At 43.5% G+C, this 27,232-nt stretch overlaps 1 protein-coding gene across 1 annotated transcript in view; it reads right to left on the bottom strand.

The window, feature by feature from the left end:
* DNAH1 (dynein axonemal heavy chain 1) overlaps window positions 1–27,232 on the bottom strand; it is a 1,256,292-nt gene that overhangs the window by 135,116 nt on the left and 1,093,944 nt on the right. The window contains exons 70-74 of the mRNA XM_085624793.1: window positions 24,516–24,686; window positions 17,841–18,020; window positions 17,556–17,732; window positions 17,090–17,260; window positions 16,440–16,570 (exon numbers count right to left, since the gene is read on the bottom strand). Of these exons, the coding sequence (XP_085480919.1) occupies window positions 16,440–16,570; window positions 17,090–17,260; window positions 17,556–17,732; window positions 17,841–18,020; window positions 24,516–24,686 (830 nt within the window). The remainder of the gene's footprint in view (window positions 1–16,439; window positions 16,571–17,089; window positions 17,261–17,555; window positions 17,733–17,840; window positions 18,021–24,515; window positions 24,687–27,232) is intronic.

Raw genomic sequence — 27,232 nt, forward strand, 5'->3', positions numbered from 1 at the left:
TAGGAAAACATTGGCAAGGAGCAAAGAAGTGCAGGTCTCACACAGTGGCGTAGCTAGGGGGGGGGCGGTGGGGGCGGTCTGCCCCAGGCGGCACTATTTTGGGGGCGGACAAAGGCATTCAGATAAGGCTCTGCTTGCTTTCGTGGACGTTCGGGGACGGGCAGAGAAGGAATAGGACTCGGGCAATGTCCTCTTCTTTTTTGTGCTGGCAGCTGTCCCCCCCTCTCTTCCTATTATTCCCACTCTTTCTGTCTTGCTTATCACTTACTGAAAACCGTAACTTGAAGAAACGGTTCACAAACTCTCTTTCCTTCTTTCATTTAGTTGCTTCCCTGTGAAATGGATCCAAAAAAGAAAAGCACTCTTGCGGGAAATGCCCTTTTTCTGACATTTTTCTATTCCAAAGTGCAGCGGGATGGAGAGAAATAGAAGGTTTTAAATATGAAAAATAAATACATAACTAAATAAAGCAAGACAGAGTGGTTGCAAAGTGGCCAGATTGGTTTTATTCACATCCAAACACATCAGCCTCACTTTACAGACTTTGCAGTGAAGCGCTACTTTTGTTTTCTCGTCTTTCTTTGAACAGCATTGTTGTCCCCAGGTGGGGAAGTGCACCATTCCTGGAGGGACTGCAATACATGGTTGATGGATGGATTGGAAAACAAAATGTGTACCATGGCTCTGTGTTTATGGATGTGGTCTTTTTAAACCATACTGCTTACGTTTATTAAGGATATAAGCAATGGACATTGAAACGGTTCCCTTCAGGGCCCTGTAGTCATGTCCTTAACTTTTCAGGTAAAACCACTCGCTGATTTCTGAATAGTGAGTGAGAGATCATTAAGGTTACCATATTGTTTCTGCTTACATTTCACATGCTTTACTTAATCTTGCATTTCCTATGAGTGTTTGCTTTTCATTTTTTTTTTTTAGGCACCATATTACTCATATCAAGTGCATAATTTGAATTGAGCCACATCCAAGTGCTTATAGCGGGCAAAATTAGGTGTAGCTGAAGGCAGTGCAAGTTTCTCTCAGTGGGGCAGTATGGTGTTCAGTGGGGGAGAGGATGTGGCACTATGGCCAGAGCTGTCGAATTTGGAACTGGGTTCAGCCTTCATGACCAGTCCACCAGACCACTCTACTGAGGGAGCACATTCCCATGCTAGACCTTAGAAGGCCCCACTAGAACTTAGAAGGCTTGATGTCTTAGCACAAGCAGGTGTACCCTAGTGGTGTCAATTGTGATTTAACCTTGAAGGCCTGTCCACCACAATCCATACTGAAGTTCATCTCCAGTCTTGCGGGCAGGCCTACGAAGCAGCACACCCTAGAGCAACAGGGATCCAGTCACTGACTCTGTCACTGATGTCACATGAACCTTGAGCAGGTTAGGGCGGTGCAAACGGTGTGACTGCACTGGGTACCTATATCGGGTGGGTAGGTGCGTAGTGTTTGCAAGTATATTATGGTTTAAAAAAAACTTGCTGCCACCTTCCTGGCCTCCAGCAATTTTCAGAAACAATAAAAATGTCATGAAAACTTCGGTGATTAATGTTCTTCCTAGAGAGAGATCTGAGTTTTTTCTAGTGGAAGGGTTCCTGGAAAGGTAGCACAGAGGGTTAATATGCCTGCTGCAAAGAACATGTACCATGCAGATCACAAAGTGCACTGCTTTAATGGGGGGACTATGATGAATGGTCATTTAATGTCAGCTGTAGATGATGGATCCCTGAACAGTGTCATGTATGTGCATGTTTGCATTGTGCTGAGGGGATTACCAGGTAATTGTTCACGCAGCTCTCTGATGGATGTCACATGCGTTTTTTCTGAGTCCCCAGATAGATCATGCAGTCTGTGTGTTCTCTTTTGTACTGACAGTCACCGGTGTATTCAACTGTGTAGCCTTGGACTGTGTCATGTATGTGCATGTAACTTGCATGATCGAGGTAACTATTAGCGGCGATACTACGTGTCTCTCGGTCCTCTTTCAAGTGCTTGCCGTCCTTTTCCCCCAGCAAATCCCCCCCCCCACCCCTAGGGGCGGCAATCTGAGGGATAGCCCCGGGCGCCACAAGCTCTAGCTACGCCTCTGGTCTCACATGAATTGCCACAGTTTGAAGCTGCACGCGCTTCACTGTGTAAATTCCATGTTTTTTATCCAATCGTCCCGTTTTAAAGCAAACAGGAACATCAATAAGCGAGCATTCGCAGCAGTCGGCCTTCACGCCAAGCTAAAAAGATGCTTACTGACCTGGTTTTCCATTTAAAGAATTAGCGCATTCTGGGAGTTGTAGTCTTGCGTGAGTTTACTTATTCTCGAGGGGGAATACAACTGATAACACAGATTTTTTTTATTATTTATTTTTAAAGGGAATTGAGGAAAAGGGATTGAAACAAGTGGGGCGGTAGGTGGTTGATGTGTATATACTCATACCGCTTAGTATTTGGCGTGTAACTCTGATGCAATACATTAATGGCAAGAAGTATTGGGTTTATGAGGGAAGAGAAGCTCTGATGAAAGCATAAGCAACAACTGGCATACACACAAGCAGGTCGTTTTTACCTATGAAGGCAAGAGAGCTTTCCCTCATCCAGCCACGAGGAAAAGGGGGCGAGACAGCTTGGGGCAGGGGGGTGCGAGAGAGTTTAATGGAAAGCAGAGCAGGGACAAGGAATGAAGAGAAAGCAGGGGAGGGAGAAAGAGTGGATGGGAGGGAGGATACGCACGGTGATCACATAACCAGCTGCCTCCAAGTCCGCAGACAGCGAAGTGATGCAGATAATCAAATTACATACAATTCTATTACAGGACCGGAGGCTTCGGATTATGCTTCTCTTTCTTTTATTTGCTACTCACAGCAACCAATGAAAAAACGTTTTGTACGTAAATAAAACTACATTTCCCATGATGCTCGTCAATACATCACATCCTGCATAGCCCTATAAGAGCCACTGTATCCTGTTTCTCCTCCTCTTCCTTTGCTGCTCACGCAGAAAGTTAAGTGCAAGAATTATACTATGTTTATCGTCTAATATTGACTGTTTAATTGATTTATAACCATTATTGTGGGGTAGTGCTTGGGCGTTTATTGTGCTGGGTTTACTGTTTTGCTGTTTTGCATTATGGGCGCGATGTCGCAATGTGTTCCGTCAGTGCTTGGCACTGGGTTGCGGAGTGCTCTGACACCAGCGCTCGTATCGCGCTGTGTTTACAGAGCCTCCAGCAGTGTTGGAAGGCTCCTGCTGGGAGCGGTTTAAAAATTGGTGCGCTCCCCACCGGGAGCAGCAAATCTCTCTAACGCGGGCGGCCCGATTGGGCCTCAATTTAATTCCCGCTGGCCTCAAAGTGCCGCGCTGCCGCCAGCAGCGTTTTTCCTGGTCAGTTTTTTCTATACGCCCTCATTGTCGGTGCGTTTGCCACATGAGACCTCCCTCGATAACGTGCTTACTTGGTTACAACAAATCAATGTGGTCTATTGGTTAAAGGCTCTGACTCCTCTTCCAAAGGTTCAGTGTTCGAATCCTGGTTCTCCTGGTTGTACTTTTAGAGTTCAAAAAATTGTCTTTACATTTAACTTTATATTTAAATTTGAATCTATATCGAATTTTAGGCTTGGTGTTACTATGATGAATGTTTGTCAATATTCAATACTGCACTTGCTTGTGTGTGCACGTTAGCGCTAATAAGTTTGGCCCACCCGGGCCCAGAATAAGGTCACTCCCGCTGGAACGGAGATGACGCGCTGACACTTGCTTGCTGCGTAACTAATTGGGCATGCGCGCGATCAGCATGAAAAAGACTTGGCCTGGCCGAGCACAGACTCAAAGCGCTCCCACAAAGAGCGGCGATACTGCGCTGTCGTTTGCAGCGTTCCAAGTGAGTCACTGTGGCTCTGTGGTCACGGTCTGTGACTATTAGTCAAGAGGTTACGAGAGGCACTGTGGCCTTATGGTTAGGGTCTTAGACTTCTACTCTTCAGGTTAACTGTTCAAATCCTGTGGTTTCTGAATTAAATTACTCCTGGCACTTCCATATGGTTGTTTCTGTTCGCGCTTACCCGCCAAAGGCTTTCCCTAGTTGTTGAGTGCGGTTATGGAGCCATACCGCTCCGATGTGCGTAGCTCAATTGGGCTACATTTGGACGCTTTTGGCCTACGCACGTCACACGCGTCCCCTGTCTGCTCTGAGGTACATAGTGCCTCCTATTTTTACATGGAGCAGTTTTTTCCTTGTACGCCTTCCCGGCTGCAACAATAAGCTGGCCCTTGGAGGGCGCACACGCTCCTGGTATTTCAATATGGCTTGACGCCCTTGGGGCTGGAATAATTAGACTACAGCATTGCTGAGGAGCTGCTACATTATTATTTTTCAATTCTCGTGTGCACAGGGGGTTAGCTCCCCCTCTACTCCTCCATTACGCTGAAATTTGCACTACAATATTGAATACAGACACCCTTAGACACTACATGGGTGAGATATAAGGAGGATGTAATCTATTCTAAGGGAGCGCACAAGTCTCCTAGGATAACTTTGTTGACGCTCGGGTTCTCCACGTCCTAGAGGCGCTCAACAGGGCCTCAGAAATTACAAGACCCGCGCCCGGGGTAGCAAGTCTTGATTGATGCCCATCATCATTATTAAGTGACAAAATCCTTGGGCATGATTTTCTCCCTACCTCATTCAACCCGACGGATATTGGCCCGTGCGCGTTCGACGGGGCTTTGACAAAGACACAATAGATTTCAATTAGGGCGCTGCTTGATATTCCTGTTATGGTGGAGGAGTCGCCTGTCGTCGACGCCAGCCTCCTTCTTTCTTACTAGTAGTAAAAAAATCACAGAAAGGCCAGGATGCACTCCTAGTCATAGCCAGACATGAACAGCGATAGGCTTTTGTGTAACGCCTTCTGCGCCATCTCTTCCGAGAGACGCCAATCCTTTCATAAGGATGGCCAATTTAGACTTCATGGCTGCGCTGGCCTTGGGCGACGGATCCTCTTGGGGACAGTTTCGCTACTGGACGTCTCTATAATATGTGGAATTATGAGGGTCTTTCACGAAGCCGGTGCTTTACGGACCTTTTCGGGATTCCTACTAGAATTATCAATTCCTTTCCCAACATATTCAATAACTCCCTAGCATATAGCGCTCAGGAGGGTGTCCAGGTTTCACCTTTTTTTCCCTTTCCGTCGTTCGCGGCTGTTCCGATCAGAACGGATGGTTGGGGTACTTGATGATTTTTCTTCCGGGCCCATACCGATATTATCCATGTAGACGGTCCCATTTCGGGCCATTGCCAGAGTAGTAGCACGATTAGCATCGTTTATCAAACAATCTTCCATGCCTCTCCATTCATTTCGGGTCCTTTTTTCCAAATCAGGTCTCTTGACACACCCTACACGTCATGCGCAATATCTTGGCAGTGGGAGCTATTAACCAGTTAGAGGTCTTCTTTCTAGTGGAGTTTGTGAAGGTCTTCTGATATTCTGCCGGAGTTATCAGATTAGGTCATTGCAGAATTCACTCCATGATGGCAGAACATTCGGTGGTTGTAAGCCTTTTTAGGGTTCTTGTTCAACAGACCTTTTAGCGGCGGGACTGATTCGTCAGTTGCAGACACTTCAACTGGAGAACAGATCCATTGAAATAAAATGATGTATGCCTTGTCCCACGACTGTCGGTGGGATTGAACTATGCTTCCCTCCGTTTAATCCAACTTTTCGGAAAAGGGGACGCAGATATTTCGTCAATTAGCGAAGCGATCTTAGCAACTCTCGTATGGAAGTCTCCATCTTGTTTTTCCAGTGCTCCTTGAGACGGGCTTTGACCCGCTTAGAGTGCTCCGTGACCCTTTACAATATTCCAGGGTCCTCATGCAGAAGCACTCGCTGGTAAATTGGGACAGTTGTCTTTTATGATAGACCATGGAGCTGTAGCTCGAAGGTAAGTCTTGTACCTTTGGTGGCACAGGGCCAGGTTTCGAATCCCGCCAATGCTGTAAAAGTATCCCCAGGTGGTACAATTTTCAATCAGTTGTCTTTTATGATCTAAAGGTTTTCAGGCAACAACGGAACTTGCCGGATTTTCAGACACGCAGCTGGCTTTCATTACTAAACCTGGGCCTTTCACCCAAACACAATACTTCTCGACATGGGAAGGCCGGGTTCATTGGTAAGTACACAACGCGTTATTTCTATGGGAGCTGACTTTCCCTGCATGGTGAAGGTTTTATCAGAAATAATGTCATAGGGATTTGAGTAGCGTTCGCTTCACAACGGCCATTTGGCCGTTTCTGCAGGTCGTTCTCGGTTAATGGTAAATTGGTGGGCTTGCGCCGGTATGCTGGTAGTTATTGAAAGGTAATAGGGTAGCGAAAAACTCCAGACCAGAATATTCCTCTCTATGGGATGTTCTCGTTTCCTTATTTGATAAATGGCCAAATAATACTATGTGGACAAGGAATCGATTATCGTCAAGCTGTGTTACGAGGCCTTTCTACCTGTCGGTGTTCATACGACGTGAAAAGCCCTCGACTTACAGGTACAGTATCTTCTCCAGGAAGTTTCATTTACAAGTACTGTCAGGACTACAACTTGTCAAGTCCTGTTACATATCGAGTTTTTCCAACTAATGCAATTTATGTGTGGTTCCATGCCTTACGGCTTACACGAGAGGTACTCTGACTTTGCGGTCTGAGGTTTAATATAATTGTTGATCAGATTTCAGAAACCTTTTTAAATATGTGTATGTGGCTATGATAGCCAGGTGGTTGAAGGCAGTCATGCCAGAAGACGATATTCATACCAAATGTTTGGGGCACCGTCTGTTCATGGTGCCATAGCTCTTATATATTGTATGATGATTTCTAATGTTCAGGACATTTCAAGATCTACTTTTGATTTTCTCAGTCTCTGTTTGAACAGTTTATTATAAACCGGTGGTGATATGACTGTAGTTAAACTAGCATAATCCGAAGCCTCCGGTCCTGTAATAGAATAAAAAATTAGCTAGTATAGTATTTTCAATTCTATTAAGGACACAGAGGCGAGGATTATCCCACCCGGTTTTATTACAATGTTGGTAATAATTGCCCACCCACATGTATTTTTATTTTGTATAAGCAGAAGTTACGGGATTTTTCCCTGTCTCATCCTTTCAGGTTCTGGAAATAAAAGATGGAGCAACATCTGGCTAAGATGACAAACTTTCCAGTTTGGTTATGGTTCTTCCACATTGGAGGATGATCCTTGGGACTCATGTTCCTTATTTTGGACTGCAATTGTTAATGATTTTTCACCGACAAGGTTCGAGCAAAGAAAGAGGAGGAGAAACAGGATACAGTGGCTCTTATAGGGCTATACAGGATGTGATGTATTGACAAGCATCATAGGAAATGTAGTTTTATTTGCGTACAAAACGTTTTTGTACGTTTTTGTACGCTTTGTGAGTAGCAAATAAAAGAAAGAGAAGCATAATCCTCGCCTCCATGTCCTTAATAGAATTGAAAATTCTTGGCGCGAATGCTAGCTGAATTTTAATTCGTGGCCCAAAGAACAGCTCGGAGTTCGGCTGCGTGAAAAGCACTCCTCTATCATGCAGCTGAAAGAACATCAATTTATGACGTTAGACCTACTGCTTTACTGCTTTTTGGAGGCGGGGCTCAGGGGTGAAACTGAAAGTGAGGCTTGAGATAAATGAAAGTAACAAACAAAAGAACGAGCGTTCATTGGAGACGCTTGAAAAGGTGCAGCCAGGGGGACAATGATTTTGCTTGCTGTGCAGGGGAGATAATGTAAATAAGCACAGCAAAAAAAACAAGCAGCTGTGTCTCTGAGAGATACAGATGGAAGGGGAAACAAATAGTGCTTCCCCAGTAATTAAAGGAAATAGTGTAACGCCGCGGTTAAAGATCCAATCCCGGTGGGCGTGGCTAAAAGGAGACAGGGTGGCAACAAGGAGGGATTGACATGCCTTCGGTGCAATCATTGCACTGCCTTTGGCATAATTTGTGACGCCATACGACGCGCAGGAATGAAAGCTGAAGGCGGAGCTGAGACACGGCTTCTGGAATCATATGGATTCCAAGAAGCGCTGCTTACGTCAGTCCTAGATCTAAAAATGGGAAGAAAGAAGCATAAAAGGAAATAAAGAAGATGGTAAAAAGGAAAAAATGAATGAGATAAGTCAGTATTGGTAAATGTGTATTTTGGGGACAAAGTCCTTTAAAATCATACTGTAATATCCATCATTTTGCACAATTTTCTGCAAATTTTCTACTGGGATGCAATTCCCATGGCACTTCATAGGACGGGTTAGATTCATTCACTTTGCTCAGACATTTAGTGCAATATATTGTTCAAAGTGGGGGGTATTTTATTTTTCTGGCTATTCACTTGCCCATAACACTGTCCCAGCCTACTATGGTCGTCCAAGTGATTGGTAATAAGTAAACCCCTTCTGGGCGGTGCTTTTTGCAGAGCCACAGTATTTTCTAGAGGTGCATCCCTGCTATGGCTTGGTAAATGAAGCACCAATGTTTTTCTTTTAGTCATCTATTCCATTCAGCCAATCATCGAAGTTGGGTCGCTAAGTAGTAGTGGGTAAGGCGGTGGACATCTAAGCCGCAATCAGCCGTGGAAAGGTATGCATGTTTTCTGGCTATGCGGGGTCACTTTCCGCCCCACATGTAGGTTTCTAGCATTTGAGCTCAATTAGTGCTTGTGGGGGCATACCAAAGGGAAGAGTCTGCAGCGTATACAGTATCTTGGGTAATAAGGTAATTTTTACTGCTGCTATCCGTCCTGTCCAGGAGAGACCTCCTTCTGTCCAGCTCTGCAGATCTCAGCGTGCTTTTGCAAGGAGGTCTGCATTGATACGCTCCACTGTCTCTCGCAGAGTGGGGAGTACTGTGATCCTCAGGTAGGACACGCCGGTGCCCAAGGAAAAGGAAACTGGTTCTCCAATTGGGCCTGGTCGTTCTGCGGTTTGGTTAAATTAAGAGCCTAAGTTTTGGGATGTTCACTATGAAACCCGAGACCTTTCTAAAGGTGTTAAGCTTACTCAGGAGAACATGGAGGGAAGCCTGAGGTTATGTTAGGCAAAGCATAACTCATCAGCTTATAGAGCTATTTCATGCTCTGGGCAACCAAAGGGGATGCCTCCATCCAATGTATTTGCCCTCACTCTCTCAGTGAATGGCTCCATGTACAGCTCAAAGAGGAAGGCAGATATGGGGCATCCTTGTCGGGTTCCCCTTGCTATTGAGAATCGCGTGGTGGTAAAGCATTCACCCTCCCATGAGCAGTGGCGGATGGTATGTCCATGTATTTAGACAGTGATGTGAGCATGCACTTCTCCGTAAGTTGCTAGCCGTAACAGATTTCTTGGGTGTGGCTTGAAAGTAGAGCTGTCTGTAAGATTATCATCAATTATTTAAAATATACATAGGTTGGGCGTTAGTTCCACCTGGTGGAGTACTTCTTTCTCATCTCATGCACTTGACTGTTGTCATATTATTCTGCGTCCTGTAGAATGTTTGTATCTCAGTGCATTAGGAACTATGTTAAGTCTCAAAGTACTCCTACACTAAATTATTTATCACATCAATGCATTGTGTATAGACAAATTTGCTTCCACTGCAGCAGGCTTTAATGTTTTAGTAAGAATCAGAATGCAAGTCAGACCTATTGGCATTTGCCAATGCATTTTTACTATGGTAGCTCCTTGTGCCACATCTGCTCGTTTTCGTAGACCTAACAATTGAACCTGATGCTCATTTCATTAAAGTCAGCTCATAAAGTACAGGTTCCCAACTTAGGTTTTGCTTTAAAATCAGCTTTAAAATAAATAGTAAAAGCAGGTCAAGAGATCTTTGTTGATGTAGAGCCCAGCCTACAGGCTACAAATTATGCCTTTGAAAAATCACTTTTATTGCACCATCTGAACAATGGCTTGGTAACCTTGTGCTCCTTCTGTAGTAGCTCACGAGCTCATTTCATACAGTTCATTGGTGTCTATTCCATAACACCAAACCCATTGAGAAGTTCACAAAATGGAATCCCTGCTCCACACAAGGTTCCTGAATATGAGCTGTCTATTACATGAGGACACCAGAAGATCGGACACAACCAAAGAGAAACCCCATCATGACCCTGACTTCTTGGAAGAGCTTCAAATCAGCCTAGCCACTTCTGCTTTCTATCATTCAGTTATATTGTGGAGACACTAGTTTACATATCTCTTTCTGATGGCAAATATTAGTGATCAAGCTGTTTGTTGTCAAGCTTGTTCTCTTACCCAAGTGATTACCTCTTTTACAAGATATTATCAATGACTGGTCTATGAGTCTAATAATACTGAGAATCTTACTGCACATATATTCCTGCTTTCAGTTTTAAGTTCATACCCCCACTGCCTCTCTTCAATTTTGCAGACAGCCTGGCCAAAATATATTTAATAAAATCTTACCATAGAAACCTAACACAACTTATTAGGCGTCTCCCAATTTCTCTTTCCACACTTAACTGGGCAGCCTGTGTTTTGAATCCCTACACATACTTATCACAATATATATGGTCTGAAGACATCTGACAAAATACTAGTTGTGTTAATAACTGCACAGTGCTTTGAATAGTTTTGCTTACATGCCAATAGCAGCATTATTGTTTCAAAAGTTTACAATAAACAGCTATTATTTTCGTACATGAGCGATGCCATGGGGAGGTAGGGGCGTGGGAGAAATCACTTAGCAAGAATCTGGGGCAGCGTAATTTTGGCTCCACCCTTACACGTCACAGATGCGTAAGATAAACGTGCACTTAGTACTTGTTTTCTGTGTGCCCTAATGATATTCACTTGACATCATTATTCAAGTGCATTCACTGCAGAATTAGAGAATTCATAAACACTGTGTGCCTTGATTCATTAAACAACATTTATTGTTCAGATGATTGAATAGAAACCATCCTACTAAGAAAATATAGTTACTTTAGAAACGAAATTGATTTATGTAGCGTGTGCACTAATGTTTCATATATTTCATTTAAATGTAGTTCTTAGTCATACTTATAGATATGTATTCAAGATTTTACTGTATGCCGCCTGTAATATGAGTATAACGTACAGACAGTTTTATCAATTTATGTTTGAAATTGCACCTGCATATTAAATGTGCACCATTGGATTTAATACTTTAAAAATGGCTTGACTAGGCCTATATTTCTTCTGCATAGAATACTGTTTTCTATTTTTTGCTTGCATGGATTTTTCCTTGCAGGTACATTCACATGGTTTGTTAGTTTGAGAATAGATTCAATACTGTACTAGTGATAGAGAGAGATTGATAAGGAACATGGAGAGCCAGAACATTTACTTAAAGGTTCTATTCACACAGTTGCAAACAGTGGTTAATTTGTAAAAAATTAAGCGCCGGGGCTTTCATCAGGAGGCAGCTGGCACCAGCCCATTTCTCCTGTTAGCGCCGTCTAAAACAGAAGAAACTACTATCCATGAAAGTGAGGAGAGGATGTGGTGTTACTTTCAGAGCAACCGATTTTGGAGCTGGGGAACTAGGTTCTAGTCTCGGCATCAGCTCAACATCCTGTGATTCTTGGCAAATCCCTTAATCTCCCATATATGAATGTGTCCTTAACTGGTGCTCATGAAAACCAATAGTTTTGATGATTAAGTGCCAGTGCTAAGCACCGGAAAGCACAGGCTCAAATTAAGCACTGGTTGCAAAGTGTCTTAGGTGACCAAGGACGATGTAGTTCCCATGTTCGGCCCAAGAAATTTTGTGAATGTAGCAGATTACGTGAGAATGGAAAGGACAATGAAGCGCCTGATGATGTTAACAGAGGGGTGTTGCTCTGGAAATTCTGGTGGAAATAACTGTTGTTCAAACTGTCTATGACAGCTTTCTTTAGACTTTGAGAGGTTTCGACCTCTGTGATTTCCCTTTGATTCTTTGTTGAGTGTGGCTTAGACTAAACACTAATTTTTCTGACTCAAAGAAGACTCTTGACCGAGCTTCTGAAATGCTGTCACCTTCCCTTACTTGTCCTTATTTTCCTATTTTTCTGCATTTCACTGATTTGTGAGAACCCTTTAGATTATTAAACCATCCTCTTAGTTTGGGCTATAACTTAGATGATTTTAGATTTTACTCATGTATAGAAGAGAGAACAAGAAAAACTCTTCTCTGTGCATCAAATCCTGTCGCTGATCTTTTGTTGTATTGCTGTGACTGAGCTACTTGTTTGCCTTATACTGGTACGCCTAAACTTCTTTAGAAAGTTGGGTTTCCCGTTTGTTATTTTGGACCTTTACTGCATGGTGCTAAGATTTGTTTATCTTAACTTGAGTGCTAACTTGTAATAAACCTTCTTAACTATATTCACTGATTCCTAGTCCTTGTTGTGTAGTCAAATGGGTTACACTGTTAATTGAAATTGATTAAATGCAAACTCCCTTCACCTCTCAGGCGGCGAAGAAAAGGTCCATCTGAGGTGCAAGGTAAAAGGGTTGGTCCAATCTGCACCAAATCTATTGACAAAAAGAAAGCAGAATTTGCTCAGAATACTTCTATGTGATATAGGATGGCCAGGATGTAAATGTGTTTGGATGCAGGATACATCTGAACTTTGGGAGAAGAATTTGACTAGGTTTGAGGAGCAGAAAGTGGTAAGGCCTGGAAAGTAATGCGTGGTAGAGAAGAGATACAAGGTTGAGATCATGCAACGTGTGTTGAAGGCTCGCTCAGTATATAGTGTCCAACTATGGTGAGGCACTGTGCACTGAGTCGAGGCAACCCTTAGTGATACTGTTTAGATCACTGATAACCATAGCTCTCAAGGGGTAGCTCTGAAGAGCAGATAAGGCTTATTCAAGAGGGTGTAAAGTGGGTACATTTACCACATCGTCAGTAAGCAAGCTTTCACACAAGAAAGAATCACACCAGTACTGTAGTATTTATTTACACGTATATAATCAAAGAGGGGGGAGGGAGGGAGAAGCTATGGTCCATTTGGCTTCCATGGAGTATACAAAGACCAAGAGATTCTGGACCACTTGTACCTGTGTGGTCGGGTCATTGGTTATTGGTACCTTTCATAAAAAACCGTACTCCGAGCGAGAACAAGTCAGTCTCCCAGAAACCGCAGTAGGTCGGGAATTCTTGCCGGTCCCCCATGGAAGCCCTCAAAAGGACTTACCAGGTACTATTGACCTGTTAAACAAGTGGCGTAATAATAACCCACTTCCAACGGTTGTTCAAATAACACCTCTCCACATCTCTAGGTCCTGAAGAAAGCCCCAAGACCCGGTTGGGCATGACGGGGCTGAAACATGTCGACCTCACATATGGAATAACCAGTGAGTGTGATTGGTAACATGATCTACATACGCACACCACTGCTTTTAACCTTTTTCACATCTCCATAGAATAAAAGATTTTTCCAGATATGGCGATGTAGAACATTTTAGATTTCACTCCACTTGAGCACTTCACTTTTTTTAAGAGACTATTTTGGTCTCTGGACACTACTGTAACGTCAGTGGGTCTACCTCCGGGTGGAGGTCAGCATACCAAAAACTAACCCGATGATGATGCTGTCACATCACGTCAGGCAGAGAACCAAGATATACCACCTCCAACCTGCGTGCATGTATGAGGGTTTTTTATGAAAGGTACCAATAACCAATGACCTCGACCACACAGGTACAAGTGGTCCATTCTCTCTTGAACTTTTTATTTATTTACACAACACTGATAACTAACTTGGTATATTCCCTACACCAGGTCCATAGGATAACACGGGGTATATCGTGGTTGATACTTTCTGGTTTCAGGACCCTTCTCAAAAGACCCCAGAAGACACCAATTGGATCAGGGAAGGTTGGAGAGCCAACCACCTATGGATATCCATGGAACCAGTATACCTGCATCAGGGAGCCTGTGGGCATAGGGGTGATGTGTTTTCGGAATCATCTGTTGAAGCTAATGGAGGATCTTGGAAGTCCGGAAGCTACAGCGACTCGTGGACCAGGACGGTGGAATACAAGCAAGGATTCTGGACGAGAAGCACCTGAAAGCAGAGGGGACAGAGTCCAAATCATCCGGAGGTTACAAGGAGGAGCAGGAGAACAATGCCACCCCTTGTTGAAGGTACTTGCTGTAGCACAACAGTGTTGATGAAGCAGCTATGGAGCTCATGTGCTGATTCAGGAGCACAGGATGATTCATCCACGAACTGCCCAACGATGGTTGAAGAAGGCAGGAGGGTCAGTGGCCGGCAGGATCACCAACAAACCTTGGCAACGCCAACAGTCGGGCAGAAGCAAAAGATGCTTGGTTACAGACCAGCAAGGTTTGTGGGACTAACGCAGTAAGAGTAAGTCAGGGCCCACTCTCAGCATGCAGGAGAGCCAGCAGTAATCATTGGAGCCTACTTGAGGACCCTCTGGAAGCAGGCACAGGGAGATGCAGAGAAGTCTCAGTAGCACACATGAGATGAGGGCCCACGATGCAGAGAATGCAGGCAGGACGTTGTTCTAGGAGCTGTGTGATGCTGGAGCTGAGGCTTCTTGGAGGTTAAAGATCTTCAGGCAGGAGAGTCACCAAGCCTTGGCAATGACAAACAGACACACTGCACAATGTGGTTCAAGAAGGATTACAGTCTCCCAAATTGCAGGTAAGACTGTTCAGGCCTTTGGGGAGCTAACAAATCACCACCTGTGTTGCAGAGCTAGGTGGTGTCCATGGGACAGCAGGATCAGTAGACCAGTCATTAACGTTGAGGTGCCTGCGGATGCAGGAAAGTTCCTCCTTCACTCCAAGAGAGATTCCTCCTTGCTTGGATGCATGCAGATTCCTTCCTGACTCAGATGATGCACAGTCACAGAGTTGCAGAAACGTGAAAAGCCTGGAAGCAAAGTTGCTGCAGGAGTCTTCCCGCCAAGAGTAGTTTAGTCTTTGGTCCTTGTTCGAAGAAGCAGCAGAGTTCCAGTGTCCACCAGTATTAGAGCCATTAGACAATCCTAAGAAGACAAGCAGTCGGTTCTTGAAGATGTTGTCCGGACAGATCTAAGGACCGACCCTCAGGGAAACCCTTATGTAACCCAAAAAGGGGGAAGGACATCTTCTGCTGTCACCCACCTATCAGGTGGCTCAGAGACGCTACTCAGCTGGCCTAGCCAGTCAGATGCTCCCAGGGGCCAAGATTCAACATGGCAGAATCAAGTGGCCACCTAGCTCTGGGCACATCCTTAGGGAGGAGCTGGACAGGGGAGTGGACACTCCCCTGTCCTTTGTGTAGTTTTGTGCCAGAGCGGAAGCCATGAACTCCTGATCTGGGCAAAACTAGTTTATGCAAGGAGAGCACCAAATGTGCCCTTCAATGTAGTCTGGTGGAGCTCAGAAGAGCCCCACCCTCCCTAAGTCTAAAAGAGAGATGGTCACACCTCTTTTTCGCAGGACATCCTTTGTTCAGCCTTCCCTGTCTGAGTTAGACCCATTATCAGGGGGGCAGAACAGTGTCTAAGGCCGGCAGCGGTTCCAGCTGGCAGGCAGACCCTGTAAGGCTACACAGGTAGGTATTGGGGGGGTCCTCTAAGGAGCCCTCCCACTACATGGTATCATGCAACTAACACTGGAATCGGTGTAGTTGCATGATTCTGACATGTTTTGATACCAAACATGTCCAGGTTTGGAGCAGTCATTATGTAGTTGGATATCTCGACTTGCCAGTGTCGACTACATACCTTAAAATGGCTGCCCCGCACTTACAAAACCCAGTGAATGGAGTCCGGGGTTTGTAGGGCTACCTCTGCTTGTGCAGGGTTACCCACACACTTAGAACCATGCACCCTGCCCTTGGAATGAGGGCTCTACCTTAGGGGTGACCTTTAGGTCTACAGTGCAGTGACCGGAATATAAGGAAAACCTTATATCTAAAGTGAAAGATGCATACACCATTTCCCGCAGACTCCGATAACAGCTCTGCAGACACAGTTTGCATGGACTCCCATGGGTGGCACAATACATACTGTAGCCCATGGGAGACCCCTGGTGTACCAATGCCCTAGGTACCTCAGTACCATATACTGATGACTTACAGTGGTACCCCCGTATGCCAATTGTGAGGTGTACAAAGTATCAAATTCAGAAGAGAGAGCACAGCCACTGGAGTCCTGGTTAGCAGGATCCCAGTGAACTACAGGCAAAACACACTGACACCAGGCAAAAAGTGGGGATATCTATGCCAGAAAGATCCTACTTGCCGAAAGTGTGAATAGTATTACGTTTCAGGAGAAGAAGCATCATTTTTAGGGGAACGATGAAGCTGTATCTAGACCATACGCACAGTTAACATGTAGAAAGTAAGAGGAGGTTAATTCACATGTAGATTTGATGGAATGTAAATGCAATACTTTACCGAATGACTTCCTGTATCAACACTGTGTTCATAGATTCTTCATACATGACTGGATACTTTGTCATTACGTCTCGTACATCAATAGGATGTGGAGTCTTGGCCAGGATATTTACAGAGATCTCTTCGACCATCTGAAAGACAGTGTGAAAACAGAACAAAGAAGTGAGAATTCTACACAGAGACAAAGATGAGTTTCAAAAACACAAGGTGGTACACTCTGCCATATGCAATATTTTGCACACCCATCTATGTAATCTTTTGTTGATTATTCCAATGGAGGGTCCTTCATTTTTGTCTCATAGAGGGTACATGGGGGAAACTATTTGGACAATATACTAGTCTTGCCAAGCCTACCCCAAAAAAGTTAGCTGAAGAATATTAGAAGAACATCTTAATTAAATAACGTCCATTTTCAGAACACTGTTAACGAATGAGCACTGAAACAAAGGTTTGTAGGAGGCTCTTCTTCTATAAGCAATCCACTTCCCCAATGGGTATTAAAGCATAATGCACTTCTTTTTGAGTCACTTCTAACTTTTTTCTTTGATTAAGAATGTGCAGACCAAATCTAGAACGGAAATGCAGATGGACTTTTCTACGCTGTAAAAGCTCTAGCCCTGTGGTTGAAAAGTGCAGTCTCCAGAACATACCTCCTCTCTCCCTCTGCCTCCGGTAGAGGAAGTCTTAGGCTGGAGTTGAATGATGGAATTGAGTAGCGCAAAAGTCTCATTCTGGGCAAATGTGATGTTGGCATTATCATGGAGACCAAAAATCTCAGGCATATCATTGATTGGCAGACTTTTTACGTACAGTAGGTAACCCTGTAAAAGAAATAATAGAAGAAAAAGTGAGAAGACATGTTGACAAATCATATAAAGAGAGAAAGAAGTGGTGATAAAATAACAGTGAAAAAGTAAACATGTAACAGAGAGGTAAGAAACATATGTCAGACAAGAAGAAAACAAGCGAGAGAACTGCAGTGGGATGGCATGTGGACAGGTTTCAGGCACAGAGATGTTGTTGAAGGTGGGGTTGGCATGGTGGGGAATAGGCAGCAGGGAATGAGAAAGGGATGAGAGGAAAGGTAAGGTTTTAAAACTAGAAGAATCTGTTTACATTTAGATCATATGTAGTGCTGATCTGCTTGTAGATACCAGACTCAGAGTATACAAAATCCTCTTTAAGGACATCAGGTTGATAGAAATCTGCTAGAATGTTTAGAATACAACGCCGGTCCCAGTCATCAGTCACACGTCCTCCGTAGTTAATCTCCCCAGCTGTGTATTTCAAAACCTAACAGAGGGAAAAATAAAAGAACCTCACTTAAAGGCATTTCTTAGTCCATCCTTTCTTGTTATGTATTCTCAACCAGCTAAAAGTGGTTCATATGTCACCTCGTACCTTGTAGGGTATGTCTGCATACTCATCTAGAAACATCTTCAACTGGCTAATGCAGATACGTAAGTCTCCATCGGTGAACTCGTAGGGTATGTTGAAGCCCAGGGGACCAAACTTCCTTCGCTCCAGAGTGTTCCCATGGAAAAGGCAGAGAGATAGGAGCAGGGATTTGAATTCAAGAACCTGAAAGACCAAGAAACATCAGTGTGAGTGAGGCTGGGACTCATATTGCTGGAACCATTAACCCTTGAGATTTCTACTTGGTCTTATACCTGGGGTAAAGAACACATTTAGTTCCCCAAAAACTGACCCAACTTTTTGTGATATGGAATTTGTGCTACACTCAATATGAATCGTCTCTTGTACATTTTCTGAATGGTCAGTCATTCAGAGCGAGCAAGTTAATGAGAATATTTAGAAGGACTCAATAGCCAGGTTACATAATGTAGGACAATATTTTTGCACAAAATCTCTGCACTGTCATCAATCAAAGCAGAAACATATAACCTTATCTTGTGATATATTTCCATCTGCATTGGGTCTGTTCATAAAGTAAATATTAGATTTATATGCCTACAGAACTGGCATTTGAGATGGCATCATGAATCCAAATCTAATATATTCATAGCACATGAGATGGAGGCACATTTAAGTGAGGGAATTTTGCAGACGAGCATAATTTCATGTGCAATGAGTCATAATAGTTATTTGGATTGAACAACTACTAAAACAGGCATTTTCTTTAGAAGCAATATTTTCACTGAGGCCGGTCTACAGCATTTTTAAAGGATGACCATCTCTGCTCAGAGTCCCCATGCTTGACTTTGTTTAATAAATGAATCTAGTCCATGGCAGATGTGTTCATAGATGGCATTTATACTCCTCTGCCTATGCTTTGTGACAAAAATGGCTTATAAAGTAGAGACTAACTCCAATTGTTGAAGAAATCAATTGAAAACTTCATCAGAAAAAGTCAGGCAAATTCTCACCTGATATACATGGGGTCATGATATGCTTCAGCAACAGTGGACTTCACGCATAAAAAGCTTCTAAACAATTAGATAATACAAAGAATGTCTGAAGCTTGAGTTAAAATGGGATTGTCTCCCATCTCCCATTTGTGTGATGTGGATGCCATTGGTAGGTAGAAAGCAGATTTGATAGCTCTTTGTCTGCTACAGTAGCTTAGGCTAACTACTACCCTTTGCATAAAACTTTATGTACCCATTAGAAATTACATTTGTGTTAGCTATTTACATCACACTGCACAGTGTAAGAGCTTCAATATAGAAATTGTCAACTTCCAGGACACATTTGCCCTTTTACGAAGTCATTCTGAATATTGGTACATGCAATGGTAAAACACATTTGTCACTGAACACAATATCTCTCTACAAGTTATTTTGATCAGGTTCAGAGGTCTGGCAATCTCCTTATAATCAAAAGGAGTTACTATTTGTCATTTTAATTAGCACTATGTTGAAGACCATTAGCAAATGTTGGAAATTGAGCTTCTTCCTCTGCTAATGAGGGGTAGGATTTAAGTAAATTTAGTAGACGGGGGTCCGCCTCTCTGACAAAACCCTGTTAGATCAGGGAACAGCAGAAAGGTGGTTCCCTTTTGGACATCTTTATGGACTGCTGATCGATGGTTTTACTGGAATTGACATCAAGCTGAGTCCTTCTTCACATGGTTCACCTTATCTTGTTTTCCCCTCACTCACTCACTTCCACCTTCTTCCAAGCTTCCTCTTCCTTTATTTAGACTTAGAATTATGCCTTATTCTTGTATGTGAATTGGTGATGATCCCGCATCTTCTTTGGATATCTAAATGTCTAATGCTCTCCTTTAATATTTTACTGTTGCCACTGAGAGTTACATACCGCAGGGGGTTAATAATTTGTGTTTTGTAAGACAGAGGATGTGTATTGGAATGTGGATTATTAGCAGTGGTAAATATGTATATACCACTGCCAATAAGGCCACTAACACAGTCGAGAACTCAAAACAGGTCTCAGAAAAGTATTCATTCCCATGCTCAACCCTTGGTAGCTTGGCTGCGAGCCAGCAAGCTTTTTTTTTTCAATCTTTTAATTTTTTTTTATTTATTGACATTTTCAATGATACAACAAGAAAATCAGACGCAAACATAGCCAGTCATTTGCTTATGTCATACAAAATTTTCGTTTCGTAACATAGTTATGTGAGTTACTACTCCATATATTCACCTGATCTCTCCGACACAGAGTCCCAACAACATGATAAGAAATTACCTTATAGGGAATGCAGCAGTATCGTCAATACAATAAATCAGTGCATGACACATCATATTCAACTTTAAACAACCAAAAAACTTGAAAAATAGATACCATAAATTGACACATTTACTCTATCCCCACCCCACGTGTTGCAGACCCTCCCTCCTCCCATATGTTTATTTCTAAGGCACCCCGGGATCATTCGCCTCATGGTGTTCACGGGCCCATACCACAAATGGTTCTCATATGTCTTTGGGTCTGGATGTGAAAGGCATCAACTCCTAGAATGTGGTCAATTGTGAATGCCCAAATGTTATGTCTGCTATCCAGTCATCTTTGTATGGGACCCGCTTACTCCCCCAATGTATGGCTACCCACCTTTTAGCAAAGAGGAGCAACAGTGCATGTAGTTTCCTAAATTTGGCAGGAGTGTCTTTAACATACTCCAGCAATCCCTGTAAAGGATCAGGCTCTCCATTCCGCCCAATTATTTGGTGGATTATATGAAATACATTGAGCCAGTATTTTTCTAAACGCGGGCATTCCCATGCCACATGGAAGAAGCCGGCTGGAGCCCTCCCACATGCGAGCCAGAAAGCTTAACTTCAGAGACAGGTATGTAAAGAATTTAAAAACACCAATTCAAAAATAATTAAGACACAACATACAATTAAAGTCCGACACCAATTTATACAAATAGGTTAATATGTTTATATTTAAGATGACGCCACAACGAAAAACATCCAATGTAGGGAAACGGAGATATGAATTTTCAAAGATTTAGCTGTACATGGCACATAGAAAACTATAGCACCTAGTGAGACACTGATTGCTCTAGACCAGAACAAAATCCAAGTTTCAGGCTGACCACGATGGAGCCCTGCGCAGCTACTCCTTGCGGTAAGCCTCGGTCACAATTTTTTGCCTTCTGACTTAGAAACCTTCCTGGGGCTTTTCTGCTGGGGTCCCTCGATGCTCTCCACCAGTCCAGGTTCGGTGAGGGTTCGCTGGCTTGCCTTTCGACAAGCTTCCAGTCAAATTATGGAAGTTGGACCTCTGGAGCTTTCCAGCGGGATGAACCAGGAATCCAGGCCAGCTCGCGGTTGAAGCTGGGCAGTTTGCCTCTCGCAGTTGGGGCCGGTAAAGTCTGCTAGCTTTGAACTTAGAAACTTTTACTGAACTTTTTCTCCCAGGGTCCCTCGATGCTCTTCACCAGGCTGGGGTTCGCTGGCTTGGCTTTCGACAAGCTACCGGTCAAACTCTGGAGATTGCAACTCCGAGCTTCACAGCAGAACGAACCTGGAGGGCAGGTTGGCTCACGGTTGAGGGTAGCCACCTTGGCTAGCCAGGTTTGAGTCGGTCTACTTATGGAGATTTTTTCCAAAGTTGCTCCAAACTTCTGTAATTTCTTCCTGAAGTTCCTTTTGGGGTCTCAAAGTGTATAAAACACAATCCAGGGGTCTGGAATCTCCAAGACGGTCCTTGAAAGTTTGGGTGTCATAAGCCACTTACCTGAATCACAGATGATTCCAGTGGGGCGGTGTCACTAGTTCCTGAATCTGGTGGCAAATCCCTGGGGGAAGGAGGTTAGGATGCAGACAGCGTACAGAATCAAAGATGCTGTGGCTCGTCTACTCAACATCCACACAGCAGCAGGCATTCACACCAGTCTGATGAATGGTACCAGCAGATATGGCTTTAGTCTAGTATTAACACCATCTCTTAAGGTATTCCCTCACGAAAGCTTTTCAAATCGCACCCAACCTTTAGTTATGTTGTTGTTTTGTTTTCATTTAGAATGTTTATAGAGGCCCCTTTATCAAAGTTCTCGAAAGTGTAGTGAGTATAACTTCAGCATCAAACCCACATGCAAATGTGAACCGGGTTAGCTTCACCCAAGTCCTCTCTGGTCAGAGCCCTGCCAACAATATGTACTAGTTTAACAAAAACACTGGAAGGTGTTTTATAATGTTCACAAAGGTCACATTGTAATTGCTTATAGCAAGGAACAGGTGCAGGGGTTTAATTTGATGAGGGCTGTCTTCCAGAAGGTTCACGTTGAGGTCATCTATGCCGGTTGCTTGATGCTTATTCTGGTGGATTTTCTAGATGTTTCTGTGGCGCCGGAAACCTGACCTTGCAAATGCAGCATGGTAAATCATTTGTAAACACTATAAGCCTTTTTAAACAAACCGGAGAACACCAGCTGCAGCTAGCTATTACCAACAGCATAACATAACATGTGTATTTGTAAAGCGCACGTTCACTCATAGGTATCTTGGCTCTGAATAACAGATGTTTCTTGTTACCCAACTCAATGGTACTCATTTTATCGACCTCAGATGGATGAAAGGCTGAGTGGACCCGCCGGGATTTGAAACTGTGACCATGAGGTCGAACACAGATGGTCAAAAGTCAGGGTACAATACGTTTGTTTATCTATAAGTGTTGGGAAGAATAACATGAGTCATGCTGGTATATTGTGATAGTAAGAAGAAGTTAGCAGTTGCAGAAATCCTGACACTGGGACTTCAGATCCAACAGTCCACTTGGACGAAACCCTTACAAGTCCACTGAACTCACTCCAGGCTGGGGATTCTTGGTGGTGATGGTCCAGGTGAGCTCTATTAACCTGTAGCTTGCAAGGAGTCCACTCTTTATTGCTCTTGAAGCAAGTTAGGTCCACAGGGCTGTAGTTCCAGATTATCCAGCAAGCGCAGTCAGTCAGAATACAGGGTCTGGTTGGTGCAAATCAAACTTCCAGCATGGGCCCTTATTTTTCTCTTGTTTCAAGCCTATTCATTGTTCTCTGGGGTCAAGCAGGAGGACACTCCTGTCCAATGAGGTGCAGGGCAACACCCCACAGCATAAACATCTCCTCCAAAGTGTGGCACAGTGGTCTACTGGAAAGCACGATTCTTCCAAAATTCAATATGGCTGAAGTCTCAGCAGAGAGGCAAGATCTAGCTAAACCAACTCAGGGATGGCTCATTTACATAGCTCCTCTCCCTCCCATATCTGCAAATTCCTTTGTCAAGCCATCTGGCTGGGTTCAGAGTGGAAGAAGGATTAGATGGGTCTGGCTGTCTTTTTCTACCTTTAAAGCTGTTGCTTTATGACCCCTCCCCCTGCTCTGGCATTCCTGCTGGAGCAGGGTCATCTTACAAAAAATATCCTTTTCTCCCTGTGTGCCACTAATCGCTTCATAAAATCAGCCTGGCTAATCCACTTACTCAGGCCAGACCAATGGAAAGCTAAATTTTGGCTCACAGACAAGAGAGTCATTTAACTTCTTCTCTGTACGTTTTAGGATAAATTCAACAACAGCATATTGTTGGATTTATCAATACCATTCTCCTTATATGATATTTTTCAGTTGTCCCTTGTGATATGACTTCACAAACTATTGCAATGTTAACCTATGTAGCTGGGAATATACAATACCAGGGCCTATAAAACTGTTTTTATAAGGACCCTGCTTATAGATACCTGACCCCCTACCCCTGGGACACCTAGGGGAGACTTTAGGGGTTCTGAATATACAATAATAATGTAGATGCTCCCTTTAACAGTGCTTCTAGCACAAAATCGATTTTGGGAAGCACTTTACTACAATGGGGGAAGTGAAATTTGTTTTATCTCTATCCACCAGGCATATAAAACTCCTTTTATAAGGGTTCACCTTATAAGTACCTGACCTCCCACCCTTGGGACGGCTAGGGGAGACCCTGGGGGTACCTAATATACCAAAATGTTGTTGTTTATCACTTTGTAAGTGCCCCTAACACCAAAGTCGAGTTTGGGCACAATTTACATTTAAAAGCTGCTTTAAAATGACCTCAGATGCTCAGCAGTGCACATATGCTAGCGCAGAAAGGGCTGCTGGCCTTTAAACTGCCATGCCCTATTATATACTAGGGACTTAAAGGTAGCTTTAATCCCCCTGCCCTATTATGTACTAGAGCCTTATAGGAGAGGTCATGCCAAACATAGGAGTACCCTTACCCTAGTATGTGTAGGTGTCTCCACTGTATTCTAAGTGTTTTCACCCTAGCACTGGTCCTTGTTCTGGTTAGGCAGAGCCCAGGGACAGTCAGAGTCAGTTACCAACAGTACCAGTCAGAATAAAATGGGGGTGCCCAGGGCACAAGATGACTTTAGTACAATGTGCCCTTGCCCTTGTCATCTATTATCTAATGACTGTTGCTCATTGCATAGAAACTTCAGTAAAATGTTTTCAGTGGACAAAAGAAGCCACAGATCAAATATTTTTCCCACCTGCCATATTAGTTAATTGGTCCAGCTGAATCTGTATACATTACAAAGGACACTGGGATGGAATCTGTTTTTAAGCAAAATGGTCAGATTTGACAATCCTTTTCCACCTGAAAGATGAAAAGTAGGCCCCAGTGATCTCACCTTGGAGCAGGAGTTTATAAAATCATCACTCAGGCTCAGGTACGTCTTCAGTAGGTTGGCCTTCACCCCCCGCGGGGGCTCAATGGTCATCTTCGAACTGTTTTGAAGAATGGCTACTGGAAAGCGGTTGCTAGGTAAACTGGTGAGCCAGAGGCGAAAATCCCTATGCACCTGGACATGGAGAGATAGGTATAGAAGAGACAAGCATGAGACAATAAAAAGTGTCATTAAAAATGTAAGGTCTCAATAGCTCATGCACAGTTGATAATTTCTCTCTAAAAATGAACCAATGCAATTTTAATATATAGTTCCAATCCTTTAGCTTGGTCAGCAAGGAGCATATGTATGTTTCTATGATGTCATGCCTTTTATACATTCATATCTGTAGCGTCTTAGATCCATAAACTCATATATGTATTTAAAGCCCATTTGTCCTTAATGTAAGACTGGAGCCTCTTCTAACTTAATTAACAAACTCTGTGATATAACTGTGTTAACGCTAAATTGATTAATGCAATTTGTAGTCCCTGATCAGACATTTAGATCAAACTAAGATGAATACTTTCTGTCCCTCTAAAGTAGAGAAAATATTGAACAGATATGTGATAAGTTATTGGAGATCACAAGAGGATTACATGTATACGAAAAAGTATTGTCTTCTTGCACATGCTAACTCTTGAATCTATAACACATCATTGTAATTTTTGTTAAGACACTGTGTTTTCTCCTCAGTACAGCATGCCAACACTATATCAACAGACTCAATACTACAGTTGATGGATGAACATGAAGCAAATTGTGTGTGATTGCTTTGAAAATGAGTGTTGAAGTGTACACAGGACTCAAGAGTCTAAGTATCAGTTTTTCCACAACTTTAATGTGCGAGATAAATCATTTACCTGAAGTTCTTCATTCGCTACATCTCTGTTCCAACAAGCTCCACTATTTTAAATAGTCTAGGAAGTCAACAGTGAAAGCAGAATCCACTAATGTTACCCCAAATTAGTTTTGCACTACTCTCAATCAATCAATCAATCAGCATTTGTAGAGTGCGGCACTGTCAACCCTTGGGGTATCTGGGTGCTGAGGTGGGGGTCTCCATCATGCTAGCTCCCCCTATAACAGGTCGTGAGAAGATGGCGGGAAGAGGGAAGAAATAAGCAGAAAAATCAAAACAGAGGATTGAAAAACAAGCAAGCAGAAAAGGCAAAACAGAGGGCAGAAAAACAAACAGGAAAGTAAAAAATTAGGGCATAAAAACGAGCAAGCAGAAAAGACAAAAAAGAGGGCAAAAAAACAAGCAGAAAGGCAAAACGGAGGGCAGAAAAACGAGCAGAAAGTCAAAACAGAGCAAGAAACAAGCAGAGGAGGCACACAACAGGGTAGACAAACAAGCGGAAAAAGCGAAACAGGAGCAGAAAAACGAGCAGAAATGGCAAAATAGAGCAGAAGAACAAGTTACTTACCTTCGGTAACGCTTTTTCTGGTGGATACAGTATCTGCCTGTGGATTCCTCACCTTGTGAATATCCCCTGCGCCAGCATTCCACAGAACTTTTTTCCCCAGCTCTCTACGCCGACGTGGACGACGTCATAATGCATCGGCTCCGCTCGCGTCACCGGAGCCATAAGAGAGCCACGTCGGCGTGATGACGTCAGTTCCACCCATTTTTTCCGTGCCCTCGAGGCGCACAGGTGGACCAACGACAAATTCAAAGTATACACAGTATACAATATACGATCAAATATACACAGTACATAAACAAAAGGAAAGCTAAACAAAATAAGCATCTCCTACAAATGTACCAGAAAGCATAACAACATCTCAAACAAGACAACTTTTAAGGTATACAAAGGTGGACAACGGGGAGGCGGGTGGGCCAGTGAGGAATCCACAGGCAGATACTGTATCCACCAGAAAAAGCGTTACAGAAGGTAAGTAACTTGTTCTTCTGATGGATACATCTGCCAGTGGATTCCTCACCTTGTGAATAGATTCCCACTTGCAGTCCCCACTCCAGGAGGAGGCTGTCCACCTTCCTATACCAGAAAGTCTTGCAAGACAGAGCGCGCGAAGTGGCCCTCCCTCCTCATCTCAGAGTCCAAGCAATAATGCTTTGCGAAAGTATGGAGGGAGGCCCAAGTCGCGGCTTTACAAATATCTGCCACAGGAACACCCCGGGCCAAAGCAGATGTAGATGATTTAGCACTAGCTGAATGAGCCCTAATACCCTCAGGAGGAACCTTACCAGCCAGGGCATAGCAGATCTTGATGGCAAGGATGATCCATCTTGATAGAGTGCGCTAGTGCACCGCTCTCCCTTTGGAATGTCCAACATAACCCACGAAGAGCTGATCGTCCAGACGATAGTCCTTCGTTCTGTCCAAGTAAAAGCTAACAGCTCTCTTTGGGTCCAGGCGATAAAGCCTTTCCTCCTCCTTGGAGGGATGAGGAGGTGGATAAAAAACAGGGAGAGTAATAGACTGCCCCAAATGAAACAGAGTAACAACTTTGGGCAGGAAAGCAGCCCTGGTCCTGAGTACCATCCTTTCAGCATGTAATGTTAGAAAAGGGGGTTTAGAACTAAGAGCTTGAAGCTCACTCACCCTCCTTGCCGAGGTTATGGCTACAAGAAAGACCGTCTTAAAGGACAACAGCCTCATAGGACAACTATGAAGAGGCTCAAACGGGGACCCCATCAGAAAAGTTAAGACAAG

The sequence above is a fragment of the Triturus cristatus genome, chromosome 9 (assembly GCF_964204655.1).
Source record: "Triturus cristatus chromosome 9, aTriCri1.1, whole genome shotgun sequence".
Classification (NCBI taxonomy): domain Eukaryota; kingdom Metazoa; phylum Chordata; class Amphibia; order Caudata; family Salamandridae; genus Triturus; species Triturus cristatus.